The sequence below is a fragment of the Rhea pennata genome, chromosome 14 (assembly GCF_028389875.1).
Source record: "Rhea pennata isolate bPtePen1 chromosome 14, bPtePen1.pri, whole genome shotgun sequence".
Taxonomy (NCBI): domain Eukaryota; kingdom Metazoa; phylum Chordata; class Aves; order Rheiformes; family Rheidae; genus Rhea; species Rhea pennata.
In genome coordinates this window covers 19,122,674-19,133,481 of record NC_084676.1, presented here as the reverse complement: position 1 = coordinate 19,133,481, position 10,808 = coordinate 19,122,674, and the positions used below count along the sequence as shown (strand labels likewise).

Sequence of the window (10,808 nt, the reverse complement as noted above, 5' to 3'; positions counted from 1 at the left end):
AATGGTACTTCTAAAGTGAAGATTATTTTTACATAAGAGGCTTCGTCATCTAGCCACATCTGTAACAGTATTTTACATCTATTGACAATACTAACAGCAGCACAAATGCAAGTCCAGCAACTTCATAAGCAGATATGACAGGCAGCTGCATTCAATGCATGGTTCCAAGTGTTGCTTTAAAAGAGTTATGAATGCTTTCACTAATGGTTACAACCAAAACAAGCTGAGTAAGCTGGAAAGCCAGCAAAAATAGTAATATCTACCTGGATTGCTTGTTATTTAGCTCCAGACTTAGTCTGAGAAGTTGCCCACTGTGGTTGAGTAGTGGCTTGCATGATAAAGATTTTATTTATTAACTACATCCATTTCAATTAATTGCTGCCTCGGTGCTATTACATGTACAATCAGTAACAAATGACAGTAAGGTTGTCTAGTTTCAAATAACTAGAACCATCTGCAAACAAAAGTTTAAAAGCCCTTTATTAATTCCAACGTGAAACACTGATATTTAAAGTGAGATAGGTATGTTTATTAAGGTTTACTCTACTCTAAGGTTTATACAGAGAATGGAATGCAATACAAGCTAAGAGCACACCTCAAAGATCTACCACACAACCATCCCCTACTCCCTATAAGGGAACTGTAAAAAAAAATAAAAATAATAATCAGAAAACCAGTTACTATTTAACTAGTTGCAAGTGGCTTTGTCCAAAGAAATCAAGCTCAATATTGCATTAGCTTCGTATGCAATAATTAAGTCTCTACAAGCTGAAGTATCACATACAGAGGCAAAAGATTTCCCATGGACACGTGAAACCATGTTTTAAAGAGCTACATCACAAGGGTTGTTTAAAACTGCCTAAAAACAGCCACTAATGGCATGCACAGGTCAATAATATTAACTTTGGTAATGTCAGTCATATTTTTGGTCAAGTCTGGATTCCACTGTTAACGTAGAAGAGTGTAAAGAACAAGTCTGTCCTGTGCACAAAGCAATGCACCTTTCATCTGCTACCAGCTAGAGGCAGGTCTTCAAGACATGGTTGAAATATTCCAATTTAACTGTCAGGAGCTTGCTTGGTTCTAGACCATATTTTTTACTAGTCTATCAGGCAAGACTAACAGGACAAGAAAGTGGTCAAAGACTTCCCTCCCCCCCCCCCTTTTTTTTTTTTTTAATGTAGAACAGGAACCATCTTGAGAGCTATATAGCTTTAAGTAATACTATTTTTCTTACATAATGGTTTTGGAAGAAATCCAGCTACTTTTCTACTTCGACTAGTTCCCCGAGACCCTTCCTAGTTTTGCTTTGCCTATTTTTTAAACTATCAATACCCTGTGAATAAAAATGTTTTGTTCTGTTTGAGGAAAAAAATGCAGGTGGTTTTATTTACAATGGTATGGTCTGAATGCTTAACATTGTAACTAGAATTGAACAATTAAAAAGTGTAATGAAAATGACAACCTTAAGTGCTACTTTCCATACAGAATCCACACTTAATTCAGTTTTATTCATTGCAGAGTAAAGTAAAAAGACATCCAATTACACTAGTAAAAACTCAGAGGATTTAAATTTGTACTCAAAAAAAACACTACACATGCAAAGGGAACAAGATCCTGCTAACACAACTTCATTTGCTGCTGCATTTGTCTAATATTAACAATTATGAACAGAGCAGTGCAACTAGTATTTGGAACAATTCTTACAGTGTTCGAGTGTCAGGCACAATACTTCACTTCTCTTCACACCACTGGTTCTCTTTACGTACCTGGAAACGTATTACATTTTAATTGTTAACATGCTGCAGTAAAATTTAAAAGTTAGCTGTAAATTCCCATAAACATTCAGGATTATTTACTGCAAAAGGCACTAACTCAGAAGCAGGTTCCATTTTTCATTCAGGGTTTGCAATTAAAAAAAAAGAAAAAGAAAAAAGAAAAAGCAGCAAAGCTGCTTTCCAAACTGACCTGTTTATCAATAAAATCGAAAAATTTATGCCTCAGGCATACATTTGATAATTGTTACTCTGAGTAAAGCAAACAGATCAGCTTAAAAACTGTTCGTCTCAAATGATATATCATAAATGAACAAAACCCTGCAATTTACTGCCTTTTCAAACAGGGCATCTTGTTCTGACCTTTCCCAACTGTGCTATTTTGTATTTGTTTCCTTGTTCAAGTTCTAGGATCAATGAGTTCATGAATTAAAGAAGAGAATCTGAGCACCTCATCTTTGTAGCCACAAACAACATTGTATCCTTAGCATTGTCACTAGGGCTCCAAAAACAACAGCCTAAGGATGTCACGAGCAATCCTGCATTTCTTCATAAGACATGCATTTGAGCTAAGACATCAATGTGCTTGTCTTGACTTTCTTCAGGTAATGGGCTGCAAGCATAGTGGACACTGTAAAATCTTCCACTAATGACAATCGAGTTATGAGAGTTAATACATTAGTCCACTTACATTGTTAACAGCACGTTGGTTGCATCATACATTAAATTATTGTGAAGCACTACGCATTAACTCAGCACGAAAATTAAGACCCTATTTCTATCTGGAAAGAATGATAGATGTTTCACTATTGAGTGCTGAGGCTGTATCTTCCCTATATAGATCAGCTAAATTATAAATACAGATGATCAAGTACCTGTGCTTCTTCCTCTTCAGTGAAGTCATTCTTAATATTGAATGTCTTGCGAATTTCTTCTGGAGTCTTCCCCTTGATCATGTTTGCAACTGTCTTGCATGTGACATCAAGCAAACCTTTGATGTCCAGGTAATTCGCAGCCTATAAAAATATTCCATATTTAAAGCCTTCATATCAATATTGGATATATTACCAAAAGTTATGCTTACACTGAAACTGCAGAATGCTGTGAACTGTGAACAGACTACTTCCACTTGAATAAACTTCTTACTAAAACTTTGAAATAAAAGGTACCTAAAGTTTCTTGCCAAACAGAAATGAGTTACTTATATCATGAAAGATCCCCTTCTAGAAAGGGCTTTCAGAGTCCTTCAAACACCCAAGATCTTAAGTGCTGTCAACTAACCAAGTAACATGGAGTCACAGTACTACAGATGATGCACATTTCAAAAATCAAAGCTAGATTTTTAAATATATTCTCAGATCTCCATTAAAGGATCCAGTTTTAAGTAAAAGTGCTCAACTAAGAATTAAAAGCTAGAAAAGCAGGGGAGGGGGGGGAAAAAAAAGAAAAAAAAAATAGCTGTAGGGTCCCCAGTTCAGAAAAGTATGAGAATTGGTAGGTACAAAATAGATTAATGCTTAGCATTAGGTCAACAGGCATTGTAACATCTTCCACAATTTCACCCTGAACTGTCAAACAGAAGTTGTCAAAACTATTCGCCCTCTACATCCTCCCAATAAGAAACTTTAAAAAGTATTAATGGCTAACATGCACAAGTAGAAGGCAGATATAGTCCTTATGCTTTTTGAACGGACTTACCAGGATAAGTTCAAAAAGTGTTCCTTGGTCTACTTTCAGAAATTCTTGATCCCACACAGGGATGTCATCTGTTCTTTTTTCTTTGTTCTCATCATCCTCAGGAGGAGGTGGATCATCTTTGTGATGGGTGCACCACTGAATCACCTAATTGTGATTTTGATATTTAAAGTTTCATCCAAGAGATTCTACCATTAACACCCAAATACAACTTCAGTTTTAGGAGAATTGCACCTTTTTCTCTGGGTTAATATCACAGAAGTGATGTACTAGCATGTTCCATCATCTTTAATTTTTCTTGTCTTAGAAGTGTCAAGCACCACTACCGGACTGCAACAGCCTTGAAGAATTCCATTTGAGACAGCAGCTAGTTAATCAAATATTTAAAGGACCTTAAAGTCAGCTGCTGGTGTTGAGGTCCTGTGCTACCACACATGGGACCATACAAATGAAACTTAAACCTCATTTTGAAGTGTTTAAGTTATTTGCAGAATAGAATCAATTATTTAAAGCAGAATACTATGTATGAGAAGCACACAGAGCGGCACTAGTCATCAGCAGGACACATTCACCCCAGCACAAAGGTCACCTGAGAAACCTTTGTATGTTTCCAAGTTACTTAAATTGCATTTATTTTTACACTGTCTTATCCTGATAATTAAAAGGAGAAGAGATCAGCTCCAAGTAAAATCCTGTTCCATTCTATCAAACCAAGCCATAACTTCAGAAGCTGAGTTATTTATGCATATTTTCACTAAGTAATTTCTAGACCTGTACTTAAACCAATTCATTTTGGCTCAAAGCATTCTACTACAGAGAGAAAAGCATCTCAGAAGAAAGCAATATACTTGTTTTTGCTTTTTTCATTTGACCAAACAATAAACACTGTCTACTATTCAATTTAACACAACCCAGCATGCGCTCTCTCAAGCGCTGTACTGCAGCGCAAGCAGGGCACCTGCACAGTATACTTAGTGCCAGTGACTTTCACCATTGTCTTGTCTCTTAATCTTTTCTCCTAATATTCATATCTCACGAACAGCCACTTCAATTCACAGCATCCAATTAAAATTAGTGCCTTAATAACAATGAAATACTAATATGCCTTAACAGGGATGTCCAATATCACTTCAGTACATTAGGAAGTCTGCCTGGTCTCCCACAGCTGTTCCAGAAAGCCATCCCAAAGATCTTCTGCCATCATCAGCCAGCCTTGCTTTGATTCTCAGATATCCTAGATGCCTTTATTCACACACCTCAAATCGGTTGAGCTTGTAGCTAGCACGTGAAAAATATTTTTCAATACAATAGTACTTAATATCTAACTAACATTAGTTCCACATTTCCATTACTGCCATACAAAACTACTGCTTTCAGTATCTTACCTTTTTTAAAATAGCAGCATTAACATTCGGAAGAGGGACTGGGTCATCATCACCTTCATCATCCATTCCCAAATCTGAAAACGGAGAGACGACAAGCAACTGACAGGCTAAACCATTTACCTTCTCCAAGCTGGGCTGCTTCACTAACGCTCCATTACTATGAGCAACTATACTAAAACTGAATGGATCAGTAGAAAAGGATCTCTGACTGGCGAAATCAGAATCTTGAAGAGAGCCTACACGAGTGTAGTGCCATGGCCGCGTTATGCATACTAGCCTATACCAAGTTTAGGCTAAGTAGCTAATAAAGCTACCCAATTAAATAAGGTGCTGATATACTTTGAGTATCAACAAACTTAAATCTACTGCTAAGTAGAACTTGCTAGTTTTGTGTTCTGGTAATGGATTATGTTGAAGAATTAGAAGGCAAATATTTTTACCACTTTCAAGAGATCAAGCCGCAAGTTAAAACCAAGCGTTCCAACTGAAATCTCCAATTTATTATTAAATAAGCTCTCAGAGTCAGTGTGTTAAGCACAATGCTTTGTCCTCTACAGAAGCAGCAAGTACTGTAGCCATAAAGATGACAATTATCCGGCCTCTAAAGCATCTGAATTGAGTTTGCATGCTAAGACAGCAAAACAAATCCTTTGATGGGGGGGGGGGGCGGCGGGGGGGGAAAAAAAAAAAAAAAAAAAAAAAAAAAAAAAAAAACACCGCTGCCACAGCTTCTCCAAGAGAAAACCAAAAGAAACTATACCCTGTAATGTATTCCAACTGTTATGCTTCCTGTTCATGGTACCTATATTTTACTGGTTATGTTCAATAGCATCTTATTAATCAAGGTCTTAAGCGCTGGTACAGAACGAAAATATTAGATGAATAGAGTAATTATTTTTATTATCATTCTAATGTATCAGGTCTCCCAACCAGCCTCAAAGATTTACACTCAAGTACATCCACAGGAAGACTTTTTGTAAGTTAATGCATGAATATACACAAAAACTGAAGAAAAAACAGTAAACAATGAGGATTTGCACTAGACAGATTAGACACAGTTTGCTCTGTATCCCAGCCATCTGGCGGATTTCCCCTCCCCCACCACAAGTTCTTTTGTCTCAAATTTATGTCAGTGCGAGATCAGCACCAAGTATTTACCCCAAATAATTTAACTGCTTCCATAAGTTCACAACATCGATTTCACTTTAGTTCTTTACTGACGGCATTAGTTTATGATCTCTCATTTCACTTAAGAAAAAGTATTTAAACCATAAGATTGGTTTGTATTTTTAAATAAGTACTAATATATACTAGATGCTCGGTTTGCTCAGCTTTCACAAAATTGAGGCAGGCTGTAGACAAAGCAACGGGGATTTATGTTTTACTAACCTCCCTATAATTGCACTTATCAAGGCAGATAAACTTTAAGCTTTTTACAAGAGAATACATTGACTCAAAACATAGTTTAAGCTACATCAGCAATTGTTCCAGCTGTTTTGACATGAGATAGTAAGCTATTTCATAAGCCTCAGAATTCAGTTCAGCACAGTACTGGTTTGTCATCTTTTGTCAGAATTCCTGCCCGAGAGGCCTCCCAAATACACTGCTACCTCAACACGAGCTAGCAATCCTCATGGCTCCACACACTTACCTTCCAGCATAGTCTTTATAGTTACAGACTGCTTTGCAATTTCAACATCAACTTCAAAAATTTCTCCATCTGAACTCTGCAGTTTAATTGAAGGCATCTACAAGAGAAGGACAGTTATTTTCACACAATATTCTGCAGGCACATTACAAGGCAGAGTTTAGCTGCCTCAAAGTTTAAAGTTACCTTTATTATTTACATTGTTTCTTACTTACAGCAAATAGTCCACTGTCACCCGTGCATGCTCAGACTATTCACTGTTTGGATCAAAATTGCTAAATTCACTAATCCTGATGTTTAAGAAATTAAAACAAAGGATCTAACACTCATTAAAAAAATACATTCAAATTTAGATGCATTAGAAAGCCATAAAACTGATTAGCATCAATAACCTTTATATTTTTGCAGTCCAATAATAGAGCTATCTTTCTCTTGAATTAACATGACACAAACACTTCCAAAACACTACTTGTGTTCAAATCCAAACAACAGGTACTCATCATAACTACTCAGCTGAAGTCAGACCCAAAAGCAGTTTTCAAATTCTGGAACCAAATCACAGAATACTTCATGCTGGAAAGGACCTCAAGAGATGGGTTGGGCCCCCATGCCCCCACTCAAAGCAGGGTCAACAGACCAGTTATTCATAATTGATCAGTTCTCCTTCAGAAAAAATGTCTGGCTTTCTGAAGAGATTAAAAACAAAGAACTCCAAAAAACTCACACATTATACCACTATGATGAAGGTTTTCAGCACTTTATAGTACTCTTATGAAGTAGGAAGTTACATCAGCATCTTATTACCTTAAGAAATATTAAGATGAGTAAGTATTTTAAGTTTTGGGAACAAACTGTGATAAGAGCTACAATACACACAGCAGCAGACAAAGATTATGCCATCACTAAAACAGTCATCAAATTTTACCGAAATGCACCTCTCCAGTCACTCAACAACCCAGAAAATAAAATAATGGACTTGATATAGTAGTCGTTAGGTTACAGCTTCTTCCTGAAGCTACGCATAGAAGCCTAACTGGGTATCACTGCACTTGAATCAACCGACTTAAAAGATATATGATCAACACAACTGGTTGCAAAAAAATTTTATAAATCAGACCTAGACAGACTAGTAGGATGCACGTTATAGCACATTCCTTTGCTATTCAAAATACTTCTTAGCAGCAGACCATTATAATAGCTTAGTTTTTTCACAAGTTACTTGTTTAAAAATCTCTAAAGCATACATTTGCAGATCTAGCCTGCAAGTCACTCTTAAAGAGAAGTTGCAAGGAGAAAGAATTATCATTTTCACACATGCTTCCTCCGCCAAGCTGAAGATCTATGCGTGCTAGTTCCTTGAAACAGTAACCTGAACTACTGAAACTGAAGTAAGCTGCACCACTTTCAGCTAACTCGCATTATCCCCCTTTGAGCGCCTTCTGTAGCTCCTTAGTACAGCTGAGCTGGACAGTACTGCAACAAACCAAGGCCAATGGAGGCCAGCCAACATACGTTATTAAGCAGGCTCACACCAGCTTGAAGTCCTCGTTGCTTTAATTTCTATTTGGCAGAGCCACTAGCTAGTTAATGCTTATGCAGTAATGTAACCTTATATGACAGCACTACTTCTAATTAAGACATGCTTTGGAGGAACACACAATTGTTCCAGATACATATGTATGTATACATTATAAACGCATGTGTGTGTATATATATATATATATATATATATATATAGACACACACAACTAAAATATAAAAATAGGATTAATACAGAGTTTTGATTTTGCAGCTTGAAGAATGCTCTGGAAAAGATATTTAAGTGCACAAATCAGATTTAACGTATCTGTTCTTGCAGTGATAGACTGAAAGCACTCAAGAACAGATCTAGCTTGATATACCAGCCTTCTTGCGCTTGTGGTGTCTAGGATTACATAATGCTGCACAACTGAGCCAGTAAGACAGGGATGCTGTTTTAGCAAGTTTAACCTCTACAAGAATATTTGCATTAAGATCCTTGTTACGGACCTGAATCAGGTAGAATGAAGCTAATTTATTGGGGTTCTTTGCTGATTACAGGTAAGACTATATCTAAATTTTATTATTTCCTATCACAGAGGCCAGTCTCCTAGAAGCACACAGCCCCTTTTTAGTGAACTACAATACATCTCTGGAAAAAAGATAGGCCACGGATAGCAACACAATAGGGTGACTAAGCAGCCCGGTCCCCAAAGCTGCATCTGACAACATCAGAGCACGCTGGGAGCTAGTCAAAAGGCAAACACGAATTACAGCGGTAATTTGCATGCACAAGCCTGAAACACAGAGCTGCCGGGCAACTCTACGCCTTGCAAAGCCGTCCGGGGCGAGCGCCCGGCCCTTCGCCCTCCGCTCCCTCGTGCCACGGGGTGAACCGCCGCATCTGTTTACCGCAGGCGCGTTGGAGCTGCAAAAACAACCCCCCCCCTCCCCCCAACGAGGCGGGGCTCGGGGCGCCCGGGGGCTGCGCGGCCGCGGAGGGCGACGGCCGGGAGCCGCCGCTCCCCTGCGCACCCCCCCTTCCCCGCGGGCCCCCCCCCCCGGCCCCGGAGCGCGGAGGGGAGGGGGGGAGGGAAGGGGGGTCGCGCCGCGGTCCGGCCCCGCCGCGGGGCACCGCGGCCGCCTCCGCCCTCGCCAGGCCGAGCCGGGCCGGGCCGGGCCCGGGCGGCGCTTCTCAGGGCGGGGGGCTCCTGCGGCCGCCCCGCCGCCGCCGCAGCCCCCTTCCCCCTCCCCACAGGCCTCACCGTGAGGCGGCGGCGTCCGGCTCCGCGCTGACCGAGAGCTGGCGGCGGCGGCGCTCCGGGCCCGACTGCCGCGGCGGCTTTATATGGCGGGGAGGGAGGGAGGGAGCGGGCGAAGGACCCGCCTCCCGCTGCCTCGCAACCGCCGGGCTGCCCGCGCCCATCGCCTGAGACAAAAACCCCCCGCTCGTGCCTTCGTGCCGCGGGGAGAGGGGTTAGAAACGAAAACGGACCCGCGCCGCTTCCTTCGCGACGGGGAGAGCCCGGGCGGAGCGCCAACGAGGCTGCGGGGCGGCGAGCGCGGGCGGGCGGGTCTGTCAGGCGGGCGGCGGGCGCACCGGCAGCCTCACAATAGGCCGCGGGGGCCTCGCGCGGGCCCAACGGCCGCGGCGGCGCTCCCCCCCCCACTCCCGTCACGGCGGGGCCGCCCCCGCGGCCCGGCCCGGCCCCGCGGAGCGGGACCCGCTGGGGCCGCGCCCCGTCGCCCGAGGCCAGCCCTCCCCGGCGCACACCCGCCCTCCCCCCCCCCCCCAGGGCCTCTGGGCACCGCGTTCTGCACTTCATGGACGGCAACCGGGAGCAATCCCGCATCGCCCCCCCCCCCTCCCGCCGGGCTCCGGAGCGGGCGGCAAACGCAGACCGTGAGCGCGGCGGGCGGCGCAGGGCGAAGCTGCGGCTTAGGCAGGGCTCGCTCAGGCGTCTGCGGTGCCGTTCCGCCCGGGGAACCGCCAGGGAAGCAGCCCGAGGCCTTTTAACTCAAATAAATAAGTAACAAAGGCACAGAAAACCACCGAGCCCGTGAAAGGACCCGCAGGAGCTGCGCAGAGCCGCCGCGCAGAGAAGAGGGCTGAGGGCCTGCGTAGCACTGCGTAGCACCGCGCAGCCCCAGCGGCCTGCCCCCGCCCAGGTAAGACATTTTTTAAGGGCAAAAGGGAGGAGTACGAGCCAGACCACCACAGGCATTAGGTTTGGAGAAAAGGAGGTCCGAAGTTTTTCCCCTCGTCAGGGAAGGCAGGCAGGAGTACCCAGCTAACCACGACAGTGGTTATCCTAGGTGCACGCGTTTGTGCCACAGTGTCCATGGCAAAGTGGTTTTTGAGTAGTCAAGACACGTGCACAGTAACAATCTATCTTTGCAATTTGCTTTACTCCGACTCTTTATTGATATGTGCTTGCAGCACTGCGGTGCTCATCCAGTTAGCCTGTAAGCAGATTGCTGTCTCCAACGCAGCATCACGCTGCAGAGCGCAAATACACTGTAAGTCAGAGCTTGCCCTTTTCTCAGGGTCCCAGACTGCATGCCGTGCCTTTATTGAACAGCAGCAAAACCCACCAGAAAACATCTAACCTAATACACTAAAAAATTTCCCAGGAATTCAGAAACTCTCAGTTCAAGAGCTTGCTTTGTTCATTTTGGAGTGCAGACTTGAGTCCACACCCCAGGAGAGCAGCCTAGCCACTAAGATACTGAGTTTTCTTTCCTTTCTTCAGGATGTGCAGCTTTGTATAAACTAATAAGGGATGT

General features: G+C 42.6%; 1 protein-coding gene across 1 annotated transcript; it reads right to left on the bottom strand.

The window, feature by feature from the left end:
• Positions 1–1,477: 1,477 nt before the first annotated feature.
• Positions 1,478–9,372, bottom strand: SKP1 (S-phase kinase associated protein 1). Its single transcript, XM_062587155.1, has 6 exons — positions 9,287–9,372; positions 6,507–6,603; positions 4,856–4,929; positions 3,474–3,617; positions 2,651–2,791; positions 1,478–1,769 (listed from the first exon to the last, which is right to left on the bottom strand). The coding sequence occupies exons 2-6, from the start codon at positions 6,601–6,603 to the stop codon at positions 1,734–1,736; spliced, it is 492 nt and encodes a 163-aa protein (XP_062443139.1). The 5' UTR covers positions 9,287–9,372; the 3' UTR covers positions 1,478–1,733.
• Between the last annotated feature and the right edge of the window lie 1,436 nt (positions 9,373–10,808).

Excerpts from the sequence above, each read along its gene's own strand:
- SKP1 (XM_062587155.1), bottom strand. The coding sequence starts at position 6,603 with ATGCCTTCAATTAAACTGCAGAGTTCAGATGGAGAAATTTTTGAAGTT. Across the intron at positions 3,618-4,855 it reads ATGCTGCTATTTTAAAAAAG|GTGATTCAGTGGTGCACCCA; the intron begins GTAAGATACTGA and ends AATCACAATTAG. Across the intron at positions 2,792-3,473 it reads CACTTTTTGAACTTATCCTG|GCTGCGAATTACCTGGACAT; the intron begins GTAAGTCCGTTC and ends ATATTTTTATAG.